At 41.3% G+C, this 25,269-nt stretch overlaps 1 protein-coding gene across 2 annotated transcripts in view; it reads right to left on the bottom strand.

Annotated features, from left to right (window-relative positions):
* The window catches only part of NDUFS4 (NADH:ubiquinone oxidoreductase subunit S4), a 207,779-nt gene that overhangs the window by 147,019 nt on the left and 35,491 nt on the right, over positions 1 to 25,269 (bottom strand). For both annotated transcript variants that reach the window (XM_077462752.1, XM_077462753.1), the window contains exon 2: positions 3,944 to 4,022. In XM_077462752.1, the coding sequence (XP_077318878.1) occupies positions 3,944 to 4,022 (79 nt within the window). The remainder of the gene's footprint in view (positions 1 to 3,943; positions 4,023 to 25,269) is intronic.

A 25,269-nucleotide genomic window follows, 5' to 3' on the forward strand; every position in this document is an offset into this window, starting at 1 on the left:
ACTAGCACAAGTGCAAGACGAGATGCCTGGTGAATAGAATCCTTCATAGCATCTATGGCAAAACATAATGCTTTTGGTAAATCGGCCAATTCATTGGCCTGTTGTGCGGGGAGATTGTTAAGGACCTCTGAACTGGTCTTTTAAGGACTGACAGATGCCTAAAGCTGCAATTACAGGCTGAGCAACAGTACCTGCTAAAGAAAGAGGATTAATAGGAATTCCAACTTTTTATTTGTTGGATCCTTTAGCATTTGTGCATTGCCCACTGGACAAGTCAAACGTGCATTCACACTGGAAATCGCAGCATCTACTGCAGGAACTTTCCATTTTTTGGTGAATTTTTCCTCCATAGGATAGAGAGCTGAAAAGCTCTTTGGAGGGAGAAAATGCTTATCCGGATGATCCCATTCAGTATAAATAAGCTTCTCTAGTAAGGTGTGGACTGGAAACGCATGCACTGGTTGTGAAGGTTTTAAGGAACCCAAAGAAGAAACCAGATTTTCAGCTGACTCTGTTAGTGGTAGTATGAAAGTGGAGCAAACCATGTCCGTAAGGATTTGTACCTCAGATTGTGAAGCTGAAACTTCAACTGTTGTTTCCTCTGCAGAAGAGTAAATCGGTTTGTTTTTCCTGATCGTTTGAGGGTAATACCTCATCCTGTCCCTACTGTTTCCCTGGTAAAGGGTTTGGAGTGGGAGAGAGGGATCTAGCACGCTTCTTATCCCCTTTAATGGAGGATGCGATTAAAGCGGATAATCTACCTTCTAAGCCCTGCAGAGCAGAGGAAAATGCATCTTCAGTCACGTATACAGGGGCTGAAGTGTGAGAAGCAGTTGCACCATCAATTGCTTCCAATGACTCACCCTTGCTTGCCATGTCCGGTATCTCCAGAGAGGATGACAATGTGGAGGCATGACTGGAGTTCCCAGCGCCTGGAGGTGGTTTTGGTGCCTTAGTAGTAAGCTCTGAAGCCATAATGCAAACTCTAAGAACTGTTCTATTTACTTGAACAAATAGTAGGAAAAAAATACAGTAGCAGGCTAGAAAGATCTAATGCTAAACAATACGTATTTTCCTGTACTGCATAATGCCTGTGTAAACCCCTCACGTGCACCAGCACTTCTATGTGGCAACCTTGCTTCCGTTCTGATAGACACTGTCTGTTTGAAGAGTATCAGCTTTAAGCTTTCAGGCGTGAGCCTGATTACTGTGCCCCATGCGTTGTAAGGACCCCGAGTCCGCACATGGCACCAACCGCTTAAGCCACGTCCCTTCCCCGCCCTCTTTCTTTTGAGATCAGCCTTGTGCGTGCACGCACGCAGCGGCTTCATACACAGCAGAGGAGGAGAGGAGACAGCAACTGTGCTGCGGTGTCTCCATTACGTTACTGGCAAGCAATGTTTCCTGTGCTCTCTTTTAGCAACAGGAGGCGGGTGCTTATACATAGCTGTTCTATCAGCGTCTCCATTTTTTTAAAAACATATGCCCAGCCTTTCCCCATTTAGGGGGAGATGGGGAGCAAAGCTACAGGGCCTGTACCCCTTTACATATGATTTCCCTTTGAGAGTATCCCACCAAAAATGCCACTTTTGTTGCAGGGGATGCTCAAAATCTGATTTGTATCTTAGTGCATAATTCTGGGAAAATCAGTAAGCCAATCGGACAAATAGGAAATTACATATCTGGGTGGCGTTCTGTACACCATCAGCATACAGGGTACTTCCAGGTTGCCATATTGCATTTTACAGAAAATGATAGAGCTGTAGAGTGAAAAAAACAAAGGCAATTTCTAATAATATTAAACTACAATAAGACTTGCGTCACAATTATATACGCTATATTTCTTTTTTTATTTGCAAATTTTTTTCCCATGAAAGTGGAGTTATCCTTTAACAAGTTGATTCCAAACACATATTTAATTTATCTCATAATTAGCATGAATCAGTGAAGAGTACAACCTACCACCATGTACCATGTGGAACTTGCTGGATTTTGCAACATTTATGACCGTAAACTCACCCAAGTTGCCTTGGGACAAAGCATAGAAGGTTTTATCACTTATGTCATCACAATAATACTTAAAAATAATAATAAAATGGACACTATAAATCCAGTCTATCCGCCTTTCCATTTATTTTTTGCTCTTTATGAAGTAAATATTTGTGGGCCAAGGACAATCAAATACAAGATGTGCTTCCAGGTGTATCACTGTGTACCATAGTAAGACAGTTTTCCAAACAAAGTCTGATTTATTTGGTTAGCAGAAATGAAAAATATTTCTGATCTGTATACAAGAGGAAATTAAAAAAAATAAAAAAGTGAAAAAAAGCAAACACCCAGTCTCAATACAGTTTTTAATTTGATTCTAAATGCTAATGCCGGCCATAGGCAGATCGAAATTCATCTGGTTCTGCAGGAAACGGCCGAATGTCGATCTGTTTATAGAGCAGGCTGGTTGTACAGAAGTGGATCTATTGTTCGTCTTTAGTACAACCAGCCTGTCAGTTTCTTTTTGCCTGATCACGTGCCGTCAGTTATATCTGCCAGCAGTAATCACTGTATTTTGCCGGTGGGGAAGGCTCTCTGTTCTCCCCATCGACATAACAAAAAAAGCGTTGCGGGAAGAATTCCCCATCAACACTGACTAAATTTTACATTTTGGCATGTAGTTCCCCTTCAAGATCCGCAGAGCACAAGTTGCATACCACAAGTCGTATCAGTTAAGATGATGCGACTTACATTCATAAAACGTGAGCGCTTTCAGAGCATCACAGTTCAGTACTTTGAAGCCTCCAAGTTTTCCCGCTCCCACCTTCAAAAACATCCTGCAGAGACCCCAAGAGAACTTTTTGGGAGGCACAATAATTAACCATGGTTCTCAATCAGGAATCTATTTTAGGGATCTGTATATTTGCCTTCAATTAGTAGACACAAGGGATGCAACATGTGATGCTCTGCCTAAAAGGCCGTTATGTCCATTTGCTGTATAAACATTACAAGGCCACATTCTAGTTCAAGGGCAGTGACACTAAATAAGCTCAGTTAAAGTGGTTCAAAAGCCGAATGTTTTTTTTTTTTTTTTTTTTTTTTTTTTAAATCTCAATGCATTCTCTGCATTAAAAAGGTAAAAAAAACAAAAAAACTGTGTACAGGATCCCCTCCACCCCCCATTTTGATCCTACATTATGCAAGAGAGCAGCGACTCACTCAGGCTCTCTCCCTCCTCACTGGCCACTCCCTCCCCACGGCCGTCAATCTTTTAGTGAGGGAGCAGGGCTCGGGAGCGAACACACGCACATACCCCCCTAGCAAGCAGCTTACTAGGGAGGGGTATTCAAAAGGCAGGAGGAGCCAGAAGCACTGGTGACCCCAGAAGAGGAGGATCAGGCTGCTCTGTGCAAAAATTATACAAAAGCAGGCATGCATGACATGACTTATTTAAAAGAAATTTAAATGTTTAAAATCCCTTTAAACTATTTTTTTTGACACATTCCCTTTAAATGCTCACAAGAATGCCCAGGGTCTTCGAAAAAGAAAAAGCAAATTCCCTAGGCTGACCACATTTGCAATAATTTGCCAAAATGCTGATGGTTACATAAGGGGTTAAAATGGTTTACTGAGGGGATATACGGAAAACAAAAAGCTTAAATTCCCATTTGTCAGTTTCACTGCATAAGCTGCTACAAGCGGATGGTCATAGTGTACACACAATTAGTGTGCCAGCACAGTGTTATGGTAATGTTTAGTGTTCACTGACAGATAACTATGACATGGTCTGCTCATCAAGTTAACTGTTTGCACATTGCAAACTTTCCTTCCCCCCCCCCCATCCCAGCAGTGTTTGCCTTGCGCATCCCAGATTTCTTATAGAAGAGTACGGGTTACCCACTGCACAGTCAGAGCCCCTCAAGGAAAGATGCAGCTTGAGGAAAAGAAAACTCACCAATTTTTCATCCACAATGATGAGTTGCGTGTCTTGACTTTGGGTCTGTGCCAGCCTCCATGTGGAAGTGTTCAGTGACCTGCAGTGCACAAGACAAAGTTAAAAAATAATTCATGCATCGAAAAAATTAAAGGCAGATAAATCATATATATAAGCCTAGTAGGGGAACAAAAAAAAAAAAAAGAAGGAAGAAAGGAGAAGGGCACCAAAATTATTTTTCTCCCCAATTAGCTCTGTCTGCTGCGTTCTTGGCAGGCTCCCACTAAGCAGTTTACAACAGGCTGCACTTTATGTCTGCTACAGGCTCCCCGTAACACAGATAGACTGCCACTGGCAAGAACTGTACTGCTCTATATGAATGTACAGCAGCAGACTTGTCACGAACAGACCAACACAAAGCTGCAACAAGCATGGACCCAAAATGATGGCATCAGAGGTGAAGAAGAACTAAATAAAGGCAAGGAAAAGAAAGCCCTTGTTCAGTTGTGTTAGCTGCATGGCTTGAGACAGACACTGCAAAACCAAACCCATGTGGGACTTATATATATATACACACACATATATACACACACACACACACACATATATATATATACATACATATATATATATATATATATATATATATATATATATATATACATACACACACACACACACACACACACACAGCAACTAGTCTGTCATGGAGAAGAGGGAGTCATGATGAAAGAAAACATTTTTTTAACCAGCTTTATATTAAAACCAGTTGTCTGTAGATTCTGCCTAATAATTAGACCTCCTGATCTGCTGCTGAAGGACATGTAAGAAACGTTGCTCCTATGACAAATGCTCATCTTTGAAAGGTCATTATTTAGTTCTTCATGCCACACATCCCAACATACCAAATGGGGTGCCTCAATAGGTAGCTGTAGCCCAGCACATACTGCCAGAAGCCCTGGGGGCAGCCACAGTGATGACCTTTTCTAGATTTCACAAGTCCATTGACTTACAGCTTAGATTATTATGGCATCTTTGAAATTTAGGGCAGCCCAATTGCTTCTACATCATCCATGTGCCAACTCAATAAGCCAAGATACTCACAGTGACAATTAATGCCGCCCATATTTGCATTCCCAAGTTTGGCGAACAACAAAACCTCCAATGCTTTCAGAATGGTTCTTGAGAATTGAATAGACAAGAATGATGGAAGAACTTTATTTACATGGCCCAAGACAGGCTGACAAATATGTACGCAACTGGGCAGGTTAAATCAAATCCCAAAACTACTAGGGATATAAATCTACTCCAATTTAAAGTAGTAGTAATGTCCTCGTTGTGATTTTTACCTACAGGTAAGCCTATAATAAGGCTTACCTGTAGATAAAATGAATATGTCCTAAACGTGCAGCATTTAGGAGATATTCACCCTTGATTCAGCTGGGGACATCACCGATGCATGCACGCTGAGGGTCCAGCATGCGCGGGAGTAACGCCATCGTGGCTTTGGCCACTCATACAGCTGGAGCCGGTGAACGTGGAAGAAGGGCAAGATGCAATGCATACTAGCACATTAACCACCTCGTGCCCCGCCCCCCCTTATTGGCTCTATTGTTTTGGGACAAAGCCATAGGAGGTCGCCCCACTTGCGTGCAGTAATCCGCGGTGCACCTTGTGCTTGGGACACTGCACATCACAGATCTCAGTAAAGAGCTGGGGAGGAGGCTCTTTCCCCATGTGATCAGGTGTGTCCAATCACAGCTCATAACATATAAAAAAAAAAGAATTTCCGGTTAACGGCCTTCCTCTCCTCACACAGCGTGTGAGGAGAGGAAAGACGATCAGTGGCTTTTCCTCACAGGGGAGATCTGCCCTGATTACTAGTCCAGACCCATCAGTGCTCCCATCAGTGCTCCCATCAGTGCTCCCATCAGTGATGCCATCAGTGATGCCATCAGTGATGCCATCAGTGATGCCATCAGTGATGCCATCAGTGATGCCATCAGTGATGCCATCAGTGATGCCATCAGTGATGCCAGTCAGTTCTACCTTTTAATGCCTCATCAGTGCCGCCGCCTCCTCAGCGCACATCAGTGAACAAGAAAAATTACTTATTTACAAAAAAATGTATTTAGGAAAAAAAATAAAAAACCCAGCAGTGATTAAATACCACCAAAAGAAAGTTCTACCGGTCTAAAAAAAAAAATTCTTTGGGTACAACGTTGCATGACCACGCAATAGCCATTTAAAGCATAACAGCGCTGAAAAATGGCCTGGACAGGAAGGGGGTAAAAGTGCCCTGTAGGCAAGTGGTCAAGCAATTGCTTTACAGGTTTTTTCTTTCTTTTTAAACTGTAGCGTTTACTAGTTTTAATTTACCATCGACATATTGGTCTCTGCCTTTTACATCAGTCTTTATACTGATGGATAATTGGGGCCTCTGAGGTTGTGTGTTCATTGATTACACATACTTGGATGCCCCTGACAAACGCATTGGGCCCTGACAATTAATCCACAGGCATCAATACATGGAAACTAAAATACCATCCTTGTCGGGGGTGTCCCAGTGAATATGTAAAATGCTAAGATTGCAATTTAGAAAAAATGTTACGTCATGTAAGTTTTTCAATTTATAAGTGGTATGGAATGATGCATCTGTTGTGTCTAATGCTTCTTATAATAAAAAGTTATTTAAATCCAATGAACTCTGTTTTCAAGGCCCTTATGTACTTTTTATTCATACTGGAGGTAAAGTGTTATTAAAACCCACAACAGTAAAATCTGTCTGTATATGCAGTAAAGCATGCTCGTTATACTCGCTGTTGAACCTAAGGTGTTAATCCTGCGCATTGTGTAAAAAGGCCGTTCGATGGTGCCTTCTCTGATCCTCCCCTTCTTCCACGGTCTCCAATCTATCTCCTTATAGAACAGAGCCTTTGGAGTCAAAAAGGGCCAAAAAGGGGCAAAAAGGGGCTGGGGAATCACCAACCCCCGGGACTTTAAAAGGTATCAAATCACAAATTGACAAAAAAAATAATTTTTTTTTTTTTTTTTATAAAATAAGATAATACAATTTTATTCAAATTTATGCAAGGCAAGTAGTATAGCTTGAACATTCATAAAAACAACAATTTAGTCCATTGATGCATAGACAGGCACATTATCAAAATTGACCAAGATTTCACTTAACCATACAGGGAAAGCAAGAAGAAAGAGCTGCAGTTATTCAACATGTTTCGCCCAGATCAGGGCTTCTTCAGGAAAGTTAATTAAGCAGCCAAAGGGTTTACACTAAAATGATAAAAATATAACATGAATGTTACAACAAATAAATGCGTGAGATAAAGTATTATATTATTATTACAGTAATCCAAAACAGGGGAAACAAAGATATGATAGTTTATGATATTATTAAGCAATTTATAAATGCATATATTAAGTTCAATATTGGCTACAAAAGCAAATACAGTAAGTTATAGTGTCTCACCAAAGTCGCCAAAAATTCCATGTATCAGTAATAAATTTTCATAGCAAAATTAAATCAGGTTAGGATCGAAAGAACAATTGAATTAGGAAAGATGTATGTCGCCAATTGGGTCTGTAGAGAGGAATAAAGGCAGGCAATAAATAGTGGGAACATATGGCCCTGGAGACTAGGGGCCAGTATTATAGGAAAAAGATAATATTATGTAGTTCAGAGACTAGATCTATAGAGTCTATAGTGATTATGACCTGAGTAATTTCATTGAATCAATGAGATTGGTTCAAGGTTCTAAAAGGAGGTTCAGTGAATATGTCAGGGTAATTCATAACCTGGAGTATTTTGGTAGCAGTAAGGAACGTTAAAGCGGAGGTCCACCCTAAAGTGGACCTCCGCTCATCGGAACCCTCCCCCCCTCCGGCGCCACAATTGGCACCTTTCAGGGGGGAGGGGGGTGCAGATACCTGTACAGTACAGGTATTCTGCACCCACTTCCGGGATAGCTCTCTGCGGAAAGGGGCGTATATTACGCCCCTTTCCGCAAGTGCCTGCCCCTTTCCGCAAGTGGCCCGCGCTGCCTGCTGGGAAACACACAGATCCCAGAGGCAGTGGGGACCGTCCTTATTGCGCAGCGCGATTCGCGCATGCGCAGTAGGGAACCGGGAAATGAAGCCGAAAGGCTCCATTTCCTGATTCCCATACCCAAGATGGCGGCGGCAGCACCCGACATACGATCTACAGATCGGCTTCGGGTGCCGACATCGCGGGCGTGCTGGACAGGTAAGTGTCACTATTTTAAAAGTCAGCAGCTGCAGTATTTGTAGCTGCTGGCTTTTAAAAAAAAAAAAAAACGCGGAGTCCCGGTGGACTCCCGCTTTAACAGTTGGTGCTAAAAGAAAAAAAAGATAAGAAAGGGCTTAAAATAGTTAATACGAGAGTCTGAGCCTCAGGACCTAGGCCATGTCATAAATGTAGTTTTTGTAGGTATATCCTAGCCTCAGACTCAATCCTGCTACCTAATAAACGACTCTATAAGCCGAGATTTTCAGTCACCTGTACATCAATAGGCATTGTATACATCATGATCTGCGAATGTGGCGCCTACTATGTAGGCAAGACAAAGAGGCCTTTCTTTCACCGCATCAGGGACCATGTCTCCCTGGTGCGGGGAAAGAAAATGGAAACTCCCATCAGTCGCCACATGGGACTATTTCACAACTTTGATGATAACAAAATGCATTTCTTTGTGTTAGAATATGTCACCCCTGGCGACCGAGGGGGTAACTATAACCAAATTCTTTTACAGCGCGAGGCTCGCTGGATCTTTGACCTCAAGGCCACCAATACACCTGGCCTAAATGAAGCCTTCAGCTTCAAACCGTTCCTTTGAGGATGTATTCAATTGGCTTTTTTTTTTTTTTTCTTCTTTGCCATCTGTAAATCTCTCCAAATTCGCTGATACTCCATTAACCACTTCACCAATACTTAACACTTGGATTTTTCTAACCTTTTGGTAAATAATGTAATTTTTGAACAAAATTGAATAATTTTGATTAAATGTGTCGCTTATAGTTTAAATGGGTTCTGTACGGGCGCCCTGGGGGATATCAGCGTCTTAATTAGCTCTGTGAATCAATCAGTAGCTTTGACCCGTATGTCCCCCTTTCTCTGGGTCTCTCTGGCTTTAAGGGACAAACGTAGTGACTTTAAATTCCTGATCTGGGATGTTTTCTATATCTTTTATATGTGATCTGCGTGCCGTTTTGCATTAGATGTTTATTCACTGGCAGACCCACACATAATGCTTTGCAAAACATTGGGTTTACCTTGATGGTGCTTATATGCGATCCATCTTATGTATATTATCCCCTGTTACTAACTGTTAAATTGTTGCCAACTTAAAACTACTGTCTTTGGACTTGCAGATTGATCCATCCGATGCCCCCAATCGATTTATGCTTTGCCCTATGTAATTTGCGCTGACATACAACTTTCGTTTAGCTGGAGTGTCTTATGTCACTTCTATCCATCGCCAACGATTCCTGCTATTCATACATTATGGTAGGAGGTTTTCCAAAATGGCCGCTATGGTATCATCACGTGACGCGCGCTATGTGCAACGCGATGACGTGGTCTCGCGCATGCGCATTAAGTCTCTTAGCCTTAAGGAGAGACCTAGGCAGCCCCTCCCCTCTTTCTCCGCCCGTCAGACGCCGCCGAGCTGGAGAGGTTTAAAGCCCCCCATCCCAATCAGTTGCCTCTTGGCAATTGTTGGGACTGGACGCTGCTCTCCGGACTCTCTATGCAGTTCAAGGGTAAGCCAGTGTGCATTTAGCTGCCACCTTTGTAAACTACCTAACTGAGACCTCGCTGGGGATCTTTATATGATAGACCCTACAGCTAGGTCCTGAGGCTCAGACTCTCGTATTAACTATTTTAAGCCCTTTCTTATCTTTTTTCTTTTTAGCACCAACTGTTAACTTTCCTTACTGCTACCAAAATACTCCAGGTTATGAATTACCCTGACATATTCACTTAACCTCTTTTAGAACCTTGAACCAATCTCATTGATTCAATGAAATTACTCAGGTAATAATCACTATAGACTCTATAGATCTAGTCTCTGAACTACATAATAATATTATCTTTTTCCTATAATACTGGCCCCTAGTCTCCAGGGCCATATGTTCCCACTATTTATTGCCTGCCTTTATTCCTCTCTACAGACCCAATTGGCGACATACATCTTTCCTAATTCAATTGTTCTTTCGATCCTAACCTGATTTAATTTTTCTATGAAAATTTATTACCGATACATGGAATTTTTGGCGACTTTGGTGAGACACTATAACTTACTGTATTTGCTTTTGTAGCCAATATTGAACTTAATATAAATTGCTTAATAATATCATAAACTATCATATCTTTGTTTCCCCTGTTTTGGATTACTGTAATAATAATATAACACTTTATCTCACGCATTTATTTGTTGTAACATTCATGTTATATTTTTATCATTTTAGTGTAAACCCTTTGGCTGCTTAATTAACTTTCCTGAAGAAGCCCTGATCTGGGCGAAACATGTTGAATAACTGCAGCTCTTTCTTCACGCTTTCCCTGTATGGTTAAGTGAAATCTTGGTCAATTTTGATAATATGCCTGTCTATGCATCAATGGACTAAATTGTTGTTTTTATGAATGTTCAAGCTATACTACTTGCCTTGCATAAATTTGAATAAAATTGTATTATCTTATTTTATATAAAAAAAAAAAAAAAAAATTGTCAATTTGTGATTATACCTTTAAATTCGCGGGGGTTGGTGATTTCCCAGCCCCTTTTTGGCCCTTTATACATTTCTCTCTTTATAAGTACTGGGACATGGTATCCATGCTGTTCAGTCTCCTTCTCGCTCATAAAACTCTTTTTCTTAATGTCTATGCTCAGTTTTGTGTCAATTGCTAGAGAGTTTTTTATTTTTTTCTTGGGAGGGTGCATGTGATCAGCACAGGGCCAATCAGCACTGTCCAGACAATGGGTCATGCAGCCCTTATAGGGCAGCCAGGGGGGAATGAAAACGCCTTCTACAAGCTTTAACCAGACACTGATAGAGGTCACAAGACTGCTACCGGTATATACTGCTGATGAGAAAAGGTATTTAGCAGTTTATATTGTATTGTAGTATATTGTTCAGAAGGCAGGCTCTGTGAAATGTGTGACACAGCCATGTATATTTGCAGGGCATAGTAAATATGTCTCACTGAATTCAAGGAAGTATATTTCTGGAATTCTTCAAAATAGGAGTTTTCAAACTTGAAGATCGTTAATTTTTGACCACAAGATACATTGAGACATTGTGTACTCTGCCTGTCACAACCCCGTGAAACAAACTACAAATATCAAAATAAACCAACAAAATGACGGTTTCAGACACCATAAAAAGTTAGACTTCAATTAAAAGAAGGAGAATGGGTAAAAATGTAGTTCCTAGTTTTGTTTCTTATTAAAATAAAAGACTTTCATGTTTAGAGAGCGAGCGGTACAAATGGATGAATCATTGGACATGCACATATTAATTTCCTGAGGCGAATAATAAACTTTGTACGGGAAGCGCTCCCCAACCCAAATCAAAGCATCAAAAAGACGTCATCTGAGGTCCGACATCCGGATTACAACATGTGGATTTACAAACATTTATTGCATTAGATCATAATAGTATTTTGTGAGCACTGTAAAATATTTTTTTTTCTCCTGGAGTCCATTGAGGGACACAAGTTGTTAGCATGTTGTCAGGTTATACTGTCTGCTACAGGAAGATTGGACACTGGCAAATAAAATCTTTAGACCAGGCATGGAAAAAATAAAAATAAAATAAAAACTCCCCTGCCCGGCATGCCTCAGTTTGTAGCAAGCAGCATGATCATAACACAGAAGTGTGGAGCCTGTGTAGAGGGACACAGCAAGTGGTAAAGTTTTGGGACACCCAAAAACAGTCTGAGGGGTGGGTGAGCCAAAGAGCCATCTGAAGAGCGTAAGCCAGAATCTGACCCTGGATAAAGCAAAATCCCCTTCCTCACAGGGGAACCTGCAACAAGGAAAAACATCTGATGCCCAAGACCAAGACATACACAATCACCAGGATTGACCCAACACAGAAGGAAGCACGAAACCAGACCAAGAAAGAAGCTGGACAATCTAAACTCAACAAGCAGTGAAACACCACCAAGGAAAAGACCAAAACCCAAATATGGCCAACAAGGAACCAGGCAAGGGACCCGAGAATCATTCTTGCAAGGGCAGGTCGATCCTTGCAAGTAGAAAGACTCCAAGCTTCTACTCACCAACCACATAAAAGTCAATAAATTAGAACACTGTACCTTAGGAAATTGTCAAAACAGACAACCACCTCGCCAAGACGAGATTCACTGGGTAAGAACACAGAAAATGACAAGGAACTACAGCCTGCCAAGGGTGTGAAAATGACTGCTAAAGGCCAACAGAGAACCCAGGATTTAATCTCGTGAAGTCAGCATAACTTAATGGGTAAGGCTTCTGAGAACACTGGAACAGGTAGGCAAGAACGAACATTAGACCCTAACCAGAAGCTGAAAAGGGGCTTGCAGAAGAATCGAGGCATAAACTAGCAGAAAAGGGTGAGACATTTCCTCACAGAGTTGAATAATAGATGTCCATCCTGCAAGGGCACTAGCAAATAACTGAAGCATGCTGGGTAGAAGAAGAGTTATCCTGGCTTAGCCTACAGATTTTTGTCTGCCATGGTCCAATCCTCCTGTAGACAGTAGTATAACAACAGAATATGACTGTGTCCCTCCCTCAATGGACTAGAAAGAAAACACTTTATTGGTCACATGTGAAACATTCTCAATTGTTTATACCAAGAAAACCTCGGATTGCGAGTAACGCGGTTTAGGAGTGTTCTGCAATACAAGCTTTTTTGTTAAATCCAGACTCTATTTGGGAGCGTTGTCTCGCAAGACTAGCTGGATTCAAGCTTGGTTCCCGAGCGTCTCCTGCCTCCCCCCACCTCTGGCTACATGCAGTATTGTATACACTAGCAGTGACACTGGAATTCATTATCCAAGTTTCCATTGAATCCTATGAGGAAACTCACTTTGATATACGAATACTTTGGATTACAAGCATGCTTCTGGACCAAATGATGCTCGTAATCCAAGGAACTACTGTACTGTTATTTCATGGGCTATGGCGACTCTCCAGATCTGAAGTTTCAACATGACAAGTGACTGCCTATATCTGCCAAAATTAAGTAAATTTCTGCATAATTCACCAGATGGGTTAGCTTTATTTCCATATAGATGTGATTTAATGAAACAAGCATCACTGGCAACAAGAAAACACAGAGACAAGAAGTCTGATAAAAAGGAACTGAGTAGCATCTTCAAAGAAGCCTCAGAATTGGTCATGGTTTTAACACCTTAAAACTATGAAAAAACATAGGATCAAAATTACATCTAGACTGTTAAGCTTATAAAGGAGAGACAGGGAGGTTGTGGCTACATAGGTGGCTGCTTATATTGAAATTGGGAGAGAGATAAATTACATGACGAGCCTGCATTTCATAGGCGAGGAGCAATGATTGTGTGGGAGTAACTTCAATAGAAACCCCAAATAAAAACACTTCAGATGGATGGATTTGTTAGAAGTAGGTATGTGAAGACGAAATAAACAGATAAAGGCCAACCACGATGCGATCATGGAAATGACGTACCTTGTTGTGGTGACATAGGACGGAAGTCCAGAAGAAAAAAAAAAAAGGTACCAAAAAAAAAAAAATATATATATATATATATATATATATATATATATATATATATATATATATATATATATATATATATATATATATATATATATATATATATATATAGTACTATTGTTTAAGACAGAGTTGTTATTTTGCCTGGAACTCCACTTTAAAGTAATATTAAAGTTTTTATTTTATTTTATTTTTTTTAAACATGTTAGACTTACCTGCTCTGTAGTGGTTTTGCACAGAGCAGCCCAGAGCCTCTGTTTCTTGGAATCCTTGTTGGTGCTCCTGGCCCCTCCCTCCTGCCCCCACAGCAAGCTATGCGATTTGAGCCATACAAATGAATGGCTCAAATTGCACTGCACAGACATCCCATGAGATCAGCACAGAAATATGGTGCTCTTCCTTTGCGAATCACATGCGATGTGCCGCACCGCATATATGTGAACCCAGCCTTAAAATCAATGAATTTAGTTCCACTTTAAAGTGGTTCCAAAGTCAAACTGTTCTTTATCTTAATGCAATCCCTGCATTAAAGCAGAACTAAACCCAGAGATTTATCGGTTCCAAAAAACAGTTACAATTGCTTGTGCGCTCAACCAAACTGTCAAACCATCAAATGGCTGGTGTCATAAGTGATCACATGTGTGGCACTATGGTAGTGGCATACCAAACAGAAGCTAAGATAGTAGCTTCCATGACTGAAAAGGAAAGGTGGTTTTAGTTCTGTTTTAAGGTTAAAAAAAAAAAACTGCTGGGTTGAATGGAAAAAAAACCTGTAGTGTGTACCAGGCTTAACTGTTTGTGCTACTTCTTCTCCAAGCCCGAGTTCTGTTATACAGGGGATTACAAAAGGCTGTAATCAAGTCCAATCCAAGCAATCAAAGTGGACCATTTACCAAAAATCCCCGGTCTACCTTTGCAAGAGATCACCCATTGCGGAGTACCAGAAGCCTTGTAGGAAGACACTCCTGTACTGTTGGAACTATTCGGCAAAGACTTTAGGAACTAAGCAGGAACTAAGCAAACCCTTGAAGGATAAAGCCATCACATCCTAAATCTGTACAGTTTAGGAGATACTTCCATTGCATGCAGACAGTGACATCACAGGTGAAGAAATGGCCCACAAATGCCATTCCTTCCGAGCCCCGGTGCTATGAACTCACGCATCCGTGGGAGTGACCTCAGTGCGGCTCCAGCCAAAGCTGGAGCCCGTGAACCAGGAAGAAACGCCAGGGAAGAGGTCAGCGGTTTGGGGGGACTGCTGCAACAGCTTCGTTCAAAGGTATTTCATAATGAGCTAGTACCCTCTCCCCCCTCCCCCCAAAATGTGCCAAACGTGACAGCAGAGGGGCAAGGCACCACCCAATGCCACAGAGAGCAGTGCCACATTAAAATTTTGTATCCACAGAGCAGTCACATATCATTTAAAAAAAAAAAAAAAAAGAAGAGGACTTGGGACCTGTGATGTCACTGATCAGAACATGGCAAAAAAAATGTGTTAAAATGTGTTTAAAAACCTCAAAGTGTGACCAGGGGGCAAATGGAGGGGAGCCTTGCAAGCCCAGAGTTAGGATTTAGGAATTCTTAACCTGTCCACAAGCAGTCCAAATTGTGGAGATGTCAATTCATGGTGCTTTTGCAGCCACATATAACACACATACTGTCAGTAAAATTAAAGTCTGTATTACCCCAAGATGGCTACAAAATTGAAATGCACTTTAAGCCTAGGTTCACATTGGTCCAATTTGGCATGCAATTTGACATGTCAAATCACATGCCAAAAATCGGCGGCTGTTGCCGGCAATAGCACTGTCCGAACTGGTGCGATGGCGCACCGATTCCCAAAATTAGTACCTGCGCTACTTTTGGCGACTTTGGTGCAATTTCAATAGAAATCTGTGCATGAACACACACAGATGTCTGTCAAATGGCCCCCGAAGTCAGACTGCATTGCCAGGTTAAAATTGTGCAAGTTCAGCTGAACTCGCACAATTTCTAACCCACAGCCATGTGAACCTAGGCTAAACTGACCTCAGACATCCTAGTGGTACTTGCACATTCCTGTGTAATCATTTTTGCCAGATATTTAACCAAAATCAATGGAAATGCAGGAACATGCAAGACAAGTGAAACATTCAAAATGCAGTTAGCAAAACTGGACACCTAGGGCAGCCAACTATGTAAATAGGTAGCTTAGCAGCGAAAAGGCACCCAAGAAGAGGAGCATCTGGGCACATCAGCAAATCCACTGCAAAAGAGCAAGTAGAACATGTTATTTAAAAAACATTAAAGAAAATTAGGCCACAGAATTTTTTTTCTGGCATCCCATCAATGCATTAATAACCCCAATAAACTTTAAATATGTTTGCTAGTGGATCTTAATTTTATATATATTTTTTATACTTCCTATTTAGAAAATCCTCTTTCTTCCCATTGCCATGACAATTGTGGGCATGTGAAGCCCAATCTCAACCTCTACCTGGATTTGTGATGGAGAGGTGCAAGCTTGGTAACCAGCATGCACCTCTCGATCTCGCACATGCGCGATGCTCCACCGGCCTCTGAGGAAGGTCCCGCCATGTTATGGCAACATAGATGTGCTCCACCTTAAAATGCGTCATTTCCTGTCGGGAAATAACACAATTTTTGCTCACAGTACTGCCCACCGACTCCTGTGAAATGAGGACTCACATTTCCCAGGAGCACAGGCGAGGAAGGAAGTGATTCGGAAACCCTATGGACCCATAAGTGGCAGATTAGGAGCCACTACACAGCAACAATGCATTTCTGGTCAGTAAAAAATAAATAATTCCCCCAAAAATGTTTATTAATACTGTGAAAGGACTGTGAATATGTCAAATAAAAAAATTAAAACTTTGTGTGGAACTCCGCTTTAACAATTGCTTGTATGAATAATACATTTTGAAATTTCTGCAAAGACATAATGTGGCAAAATCAAAATGTCTCCAGTCATCAAAATGCATCTAGAATATTTTGTGATGGGATGGTCTCCTCAAGTAGGTAAAATCCATTCTGTGCATTCTTTGAAGATTCGAATCACCTTTGTGGCATCACTGGCCCCCTGTTGGGATTTTCTACAGGCATATGGGGAGATTGAGAGGCTAATGCTGGCCATACACTATACAAAAAATTGTTCGAAATTGGGCCATTTCGATAGTTAGTTTGTTTTTCGGTCAGTTAATGGGCACAAAAACGATAATCGTTGGGATGTTTTTGAGCCGAAAAAAATGAAAGACAAGTTTGGAAACTTTCTGACATACGATAAATTGAAAGGTTAATGTGTTTCCCGTCCGAACTACCTGCACTATGTAAAAAAACAAACAAAAAATGCATTCATTTATGTCCACTGAAGGATTTATCGGTCATTACATGATGGTACTATCGTTTGCGCTCACAGGCAAATCTTAGTTTTTCTAAAACGTGCTCGGCCAATTTTTCGTAGTGTGCCAGCATTACACAAAATCGGAGACCTGGCTGTTACAGCTTTGCTAGGAGACAAGGGGCCATGGGAGCTTCCCACCAGGGAGAGCAGACAGCAGTAGTACCTGTGGAGGAATGAAGACCGGCCTCCCTCTACACACAAATAGTAGGCTTAATGTACACGGGATATTTTGAAACCTATCCTGAATGATTTAACTTAACAGATAATTACCGACGTTTAAAAACGTCTGTTTTGACGCGTTTACATGTCGTATTTAGCCATGTCTGAGTTTAGAAGCTTTTTTTTTTGTATCGCCATTAAAAACGTCTGAAAACGGAACACAGCTAAACGTTCCCAAGCTTACAAGCTGTTATAGGCATTTGGTGTTTCAAATGCCTCTGAACCTCCATCCTGAACGCATTTTTTTTTTTGCTTTCCAAAAAAATGCCTCCAAACTCAACTGTCTAGAAATGACTATAAAAATAATAAATAAGATAACAGAGTTCAGAGGCAGCTGAAAAAATGCCCAACTGCTCCTAAAAGTCTGTCTATCTGCAGCAGCGTACATGAAGCCTTACAGAACTTCCAGTCAGGTTATGTCTAAAAAAGGAGAATCTGCTTATGTGCCACTATAACATCCTAATGTGTCTGCTTAGCAAGAGCAAATCTACCAGCATCTTCAGTGAAGCAAAAACATCCAGCCACTTATACAGAAGCAAGCAGTCTAAATAGCTCAAAAGCTTTGAAGGGATGAGTGTGATTTTCAGTAAGTTCACAGGGTTCTCCTGACCCCATCCTGACAGAGCTTTGAAGACTGTACTAGGCTGTGAATTCTGGCTTATCCCACAAACATTGCAAACTTAGAGGTCAACATTATAGAAGAACCTCATCTTCACCTTTAGGCCTATTTCACATAGGTTTCAGCTTGTATAGAAGTGATGTTAACAGCAAGCTCTGTTGAATCTTTTAAACTATCATTTACCAGCAGCAGCAGCTTAGGCATGAGGCCTAAGATATAAATCTGACAGCTTTTTTGAATTCTTCATCTTTACTACAGTTCCATTTAGTTTGTAAATATTGACTGTAGGGTATACTCCTAAGCAATGGCTCCGGGTGGGAGCTCCTAGCATGCAAAATTTAATTCCTGCTGAGGGCTTTCTATAGAGGGAGGAACTTATTATACCGTCAGCATCTAAATCCAGAAAGTAACATTTTTGTTTGACTGCGATTCATTGTAAAATGGAGATTGAAATTAATAGAAATGGCAAGCAGAAACTGTCTCAGTGTCAGACCAATTAATTAGTACATCATCAACGTAACGATACCAAGACATGATATTGGCGAGGTGGCCAGTAAGGTCATCACAGGAAAAAATGTCCCTCTCACCCCCCCCCCCCCCGGTACAGGTTGGCATACGATAGGGCACATTTGGTCCCCATTGCAACCCCCTGCACCTTTGTGTATTTGTCCCTCCATTGCCCACCCTTTTGCCTGTGGGGTTGAGAGGGGGTGGTCCTTTGGTTGCAGTGCTCGGCTGATCTCCTTCCGTATCTGCGCTTGCGACCGCGTCCCCTTCCGCTTCCTCGGGGCATTGCTGGTTGATGTGGTTCAAGGGACCAGGCGGGACTTGTGCGCATTTGGTCAGTGACGTCAGACGCCAACCAAATGGAGGCATTTGCCAGTGATGAAGGGCAATTGTTGCAATATCTATGCGCTGTTTAAGGTGGATTATTATTGAACTTATAGTCACTTCTCTACTACAATTTATTAACTATTTAGGTCCGTGTTCACTACCTTATTATCTAACCAATTTATTAAAGATGATTTTTTGTTTATTATTTACCATTTGTAGTGGCTATCCTATTAGTCTTCCTTATTATATATTTAACATCTGGTCTTATTCCTTGTACTTGTTCATAAAATAAACATTTAGTTCTTTCATATTAATTTACATTTTATTTTTATTAATATTGAGAAAATTGTCCGGTGCACTCCATAATATCGTAGCATTGTTTTAGTTTTTTTATACTTCATATATATGTAACAAAAATCATCTTAAATATCCCCACACATTCTTTATTGTTTCTTTAAAAATTTACCCCTTTTTTCATATATGACCATAGACCCCTATTTCAACAAATTCGACCCATACTCGCTCCCCATTTTCTAAATCTTTCTTCTCTTCCTTTTTAGTTTTACTTTTATTATTATTCCTTTTCTCCACTTAGAGTTGCTAATTTTGTTCCTATCGGATACAATTCATCCTATATCCCAGTCGCCCTTCACCCCATGCTCTGCATTTGTTTTTAAGTATTTTGTTTGGCACCGTCCTATGAATTTAGTACCAAACTTCTTTATATATCTCTTCATACTCTTCTTTAGGCCTTTTATACATATATTCCTTATTTTGTTGAGTTTCTTAACCTGGTCCTTTAGTGTCCTCTGTGGCCGCGCAGGGCTAATTCTCCCTTTTGATTGATTGGTCCCTTTTTGGCGGTGGCCCGCTCCGGGAGATTCGAGGTGGTAGATTCCCCCTCCTCTGGGGAGAGCTTTGGCAACTGATGCATACTGTATTCTACTTTGTACATAATGCTATATATAAAACTTTGCTATACGATTATACTAATTTTGTGTCTCTTGTGCATTTCTGCAAATATCATTGAACTTATGGCCGTTTGGTTTTTAACTGTAATCCTATACTTTCTTTTATACATTGGCTTCCATTATTTGTAAGCACTGTGATAATCCCTTCCTCTTTCCCCATTTGAAATAATATAAATTTATATATCCTGATTTTGTTTTTTGCATATTTCTCACACTTAAATGATTCAGAACAAATTTTAATATTACACAAAGATAACCGGAGTAAATCCAAGATGCAGTTTTTAAAATTATTACTTCATTCATTAAGGGAAACAAGCTGTTCAAATCTGCCTGGCCCCATGTGAAAAAGTAATTGCCCCCTCCCATGCTGAATCATGAATGAACTGTGATAACCACTTTTTTTGGAAAGCAGAGTTAAATTTCACTAGCCACACCCAGGCCCGATTACTGCCAGACCTGTTGAATCAAGAAATCACACAAATAAGCTGTCTGACAAAGTGAAGTACGCAAACAGATCACAAAAAGCCACACATCATACCACAATCAAAAAAATTAAAGAACAGATTACAAACAAAGTAATGTACATGCATCAGTCTATGAAGGATTTCAAAGCCATTTCTAATGCTTTGGAACACCAGTGAACCATGGGGGAGCCATTATCCACAAATGGAGATGACTTGGAACAGTGGTGTTGCTCCCCAGGAGTGGCCGGCCTACAAAAATGACTCCAAGAGCAAGATGACAACTCATCCAGGAGGTCATAAAAATACAGAACATCTAAAGAACTGGAGGCCTCACTTGCCTCAAGTAAAGTTCATGATTCAAAAATAAGAAAGACTGGGCAAAAACGGCATCCATGGTAGAGTTCCAAGGCCAAAGCCACCGCTGACCAAAAACAACACAAAGGCTCATTTCAACCATAAAACATCTTGATTATCCCCAAGATTTCTAGGCAAATATTCTGTGGACTGATGAACCAAAAATTAAAAATTTTGGAAGGTGTGCGCCCCATTACATCTGGCATAAAACGAATACAGCATTTTATAACAAGAACATCGTACCAACAGTCAGACGTGGTGGTAGAGTGATAGTATGGGGCTGCTTTGCAGCTTCAGGACCTGGACGACTTACCACAATTGATGGAACCATGAACTCTGAGCTCTACCAAAAAAATCTAAAGGAGAAAGTCCGGCCATCAGTTTGTGACCCGTGCACTTGGGTTATGCAGCAGGACAATGATCTGAAACACAGCAGCAAGTCCACCACCAAATGGTTAAAACAAAGCAAAATTTAAGTTTTGGAGTGGCCTAGTCAAAGCCAGGACTTAAAGCGGGATTCCACCCTAAAGTGGAACCTCCGCTGATTGGATCCCTCCCCCCCTCCGGTGTCACAATTGACACCTTTCAGGGGGGAGGGGGGTGGAGATACCTGTCAAAGACAGGTATTTACACCCACTTCCGGGCATAGACTCCCGTGGGAATCTACGCCATTTCCTGCCCTGCCGCGCTGTCTGCTGGGACACACACGGGTGTCCCAGCGCGGAGATTTCCTATTGCGCGGCACAGCTCGCGCATGCGCAGTAGGGAACCGGGAAGTGAAGCCGTTTCGCTTCACTTCCTGATTCTCTCACCTAGAATGGTGACTGCAGCAGCCGAGAGCCGATCGATCGGCCTCGGCTGCCGGCATCGCTGGAACCCGGGACAGGTGAGTGTCCATTTATTAAAAGTCAGCAGCTGTAGTATTTATAGCTGCTGGCTTTTAATATTTTTTTTTTTTGGTGGAATCCCTCTTTAAATACAATTGAGATGCTGCATCATGACCTTACACACATGCTGGAAAAATCTCCAATGTGGCTAAATTAAAACAATTCTGCAAAGAAGAGTGAGCCAAAATTGCTCCACAGCAATGTGAAAGACTCATTGCCAGTTATTGCAAACGCTTGATTGCAGTTGTTGCTGCCAAGGGTGGCACAACCAGTTATTAGATTTAAAGGGGCAATTACTTTTTTCACAAAGCCAGGCAGTTTTGGACAACTTTTTTTGCCTTAACCACTTCAATACAGGGCATTTTCACCCCCTTCCTGCCCAGACCAATTTTCAGCTTTCAGCGCTATTACACTTTGAATGACAATTGCGTGGCCATGCAACACTGTACCCATATGAAATTTAGATAATTTTTTTCCCCTACAAATAAGAGTTTTCTTTTGGTGGTATTTGATCACCTCTGCGACAATTTCGAAATAAAAACACAATATTTATTACTTTTTTGCTATAATAAATATCCCCCCCAAAAAAAACCCCCACAAAACAATTTTTTTCCTCAGTTTAGGCCAATATTGGTTTGCGAAAAAGTTATAGCGTCTACAAAATAGAGGATAAATTTATGGCATTTTTATTGTTTTTTTTTTTTTACTAGTAATGGGGGCGATCTGCAATTTTTATCGTGACTGTGATATTGCGGCGGACACTTCTGACACCATATTTGCACCACATTTATATAGCGATCAGTGCTAATTAAAAAAAATGCACTGATTACTGTGTAAATGTGACTGGCAGGGAAGGGGTTAACACTAGGGGGTGATTGAGAGAGGGATTCTAACTGTAGGGGCGGGGACTCACAAGGGGAGGAGACCGATCGGTGTTCCTCTGTACTGGGAACACACCATCGATCTCCTCTCCTCTTACAGGATGTGGATCTGTGCCTTTACACACAGATCCACGGTCCTGCCGTGTTCACGGGCACACACATCGGGGTCCCTAGTGACGCGGCGGGCAGGCCTCCTGGAGGATCAGGAAGTAAAAGACGTCGAATGATGGTGGCCCGGAGGGACAAAGCGTTCCTGCCGCCGTCATATGACTATGCGCAGTAGGGAAGTGGTTAATAAATTAAACCATAATTTAAAAATTGCATTTTGTATTTACTCAGGTTATCTTTGTGTAATATTTGACGATCTGAGTCATTTAAGTTTGACAAATATTGAAAAAAATTAAAAAAATAACAGAAAAAGGGGGCAAAAAAAACTTAAATATGTGTGTATATATATATATATATATATATATATATATATATATATATATATATATATATATATATATATATATATATATATATATATATATATACACACACACACACACACACACACACACACACACACACATATATATATATACACACACACACACACTAATATATATACATACACACACACATATATACACACACAGATGTTACAGTTATTACTCAAAGACAAATCATAATGTGGATGTCCTCCAATGACAAGTCATTTGGTAATGATTTACAATAGAGAAAAGGAAAAACCCACATTTGCCATGTGAACAATTTGCTAACACATTACAGAAATTACTCAGAAATCACCACAACATTTTTGGATGAAGAACAGAAAATGTATACATCCCAGCAGAATTTCGCAATCGCGGCATCCCTCCACAAAAGGAGACATCAAATCCTCTGTTTAAATTTTTGTACATTTAGAGAGTCTAATTGTACCAAGCATATTGCCAGCAATCTGTGACAAATAAGCTAGAAGGAGAATTTGCCCACACAAATACTAAGTGCGCCCAAAGCAGTCTACTGCCGTCTTATTCTCTCCGTCCCTACGGTCAGAGAATTGCTAGACAGAAGAAGCTATTTAACACAATGGCTTCCATTACACACTGTTCCCAAACCAGATGTCACCTTAAAATACCTTTAAGGGGCACAAAGAATAAGCTGTTCTCCGTGATACAATATGGAGTGCACAACTTTATAGTACATTGTCATTCAACCACAAAATAGCTAGGAAAAATGGGCTAGATAAAAATGATGTAACTGAATAAAAAAAAAAAAAAAAAAAAAGAAGAAGAAAACTCCTAGAACTTCTTAGAGACAATGAATAAAAGCTAATGGAAAAACATAACTATAAACAGTAGTCATTACCTTTCACCACAAAAAAAATAAAAATAAAAAAAAGAGAAGGAGAGCAGCACTTCCTGTGTCTGGGTGGCTACACTCACTTTTCTGCTCCATCTATGGAGGCAGCCATGATTGTAACACAGGCTGAACTTTAAACATGTCTGACTTTGTCTCCATTACATTGTAATGAGTAGTATTTTACACTAGAGAGGAAACATTGTTTTTTGCTTTTTTTCCGGCTCACAGTTAGACAGGGCCAGTGCATGTCTGGCAAGGTCAACTAGTATTTTCTACACTTGTTTATAAAATGTTCATAGCCGGAAAGAAGAAAAACTAAAAAGAAGTTTGAGGTATAAAAACGTATACTCACCAAGGTGTGGAATTGATCTGATGCTGCATCTGTCCCCTGCACTAGGCTAAGCAATCAAACCCCGCTGATCACTCAGAGTGGAGGGTAGAACTGAGCAGCCAGCAATGACTGTCAGTTATCACCTATATGCTTTGCCCCTCCAGTGCTCACTGGAGCCGAGAGGCTGAGGCAACTTGGTGGATGATCTTTCCCAAGCCTGGACCAGCTGAGTGATGTTAGTCTGACAGTGGTCTCAAAACAGAACACGGGAGTGTAGAACAAACTACACTCCTGTGCTCCAAAGAAGTACAGCCCAAAAAAATAAATGGATAAAAATAAAGCTTTGGCCATAGCCCTCTAACTACTTGCTGACCAGCCACCGCAGTTGTGCTGCAGCAGGTTGGCACAGCTGCGTGAATCACCGTCATGGTACATCGGCTCTTTAAATCAATATGGCAGGCAGGCGCCCCCGTATCCCGTGAGCCGCTGTGTACGGCCGATGTTCACCAGGCACCCGCGATTGCTCCTGACAAAACTGGGATTTTTAAACACACAAATGCCGGTTCTGTCAGGGGAGTAGAGACAGATCGTGTGCTCCAACCAAGTAACCTTCTTGATCCTGTACAGTCTGACTTTTGCTCGCAGCACTCAACGGAAACCGCCTTACTAAAACTCACTAACGATTTACTTACTGCTAAAACCAACAGCCAGTACTCAATACTTCTACTTGACCTCTCTGCGGCCTTTGATACTGTTGACCACCCGTTCCTTCTCAAACTCCATTCCCTTGGCCTCCAAGATTCTGCTCTATCCTGGTTCTCTGCCCAGCTATCACAGCGCTCCTTCAAGCGGTTCTTCACCCTAAAGGGGAAGTTCCGCTCATCTGATGCCTCCCCCCCTCCGGTGCCACAATCGACACCTTTCAGGGGGGAGGGGGGTGCAGTTACCTGGATAATCCAGGTATCTGCACCCACTTCCAGGCAGACCGCCGCAGACCATCCGCCCACCCCCGTTGTGTTCTGGGAAACGCACAGTTCCCAGGACACAGCGAGGGATCTGAAGAGACGTGCAGCGCGACTCGCGCATGCGCAGTAGGGAACCGGGCAGTGAAGCCGCCATGCTTCACTTCCCGATTCCCTGACAGAGGATGGCGGCGGTGGCAGCAGCAAGACGAGCGATCGCTCGTCATCTGCCGCCGACATCGCTGGACCCTGGGACAGGTAAGTGTGATTTTATTAAAAGTCAGCAGCTGCAATATTAGTA

Source organism: Lithobates pipiens, unplaced genomic scaffold (assembly GCF_037356315.1).
Source record: "Lithobates pipiens isolate NorthernLeopardFrog02 unplaced genomic scaffold, aLitPip1_a1.2 Scaffold_3, whole genome shotgun sequence".
Lineage (NCBI taxonomy): Eukaryota > Metazoa > Chordata > Amphibia > Anura > Ranidae > Lithobates > Lithobates pipiens.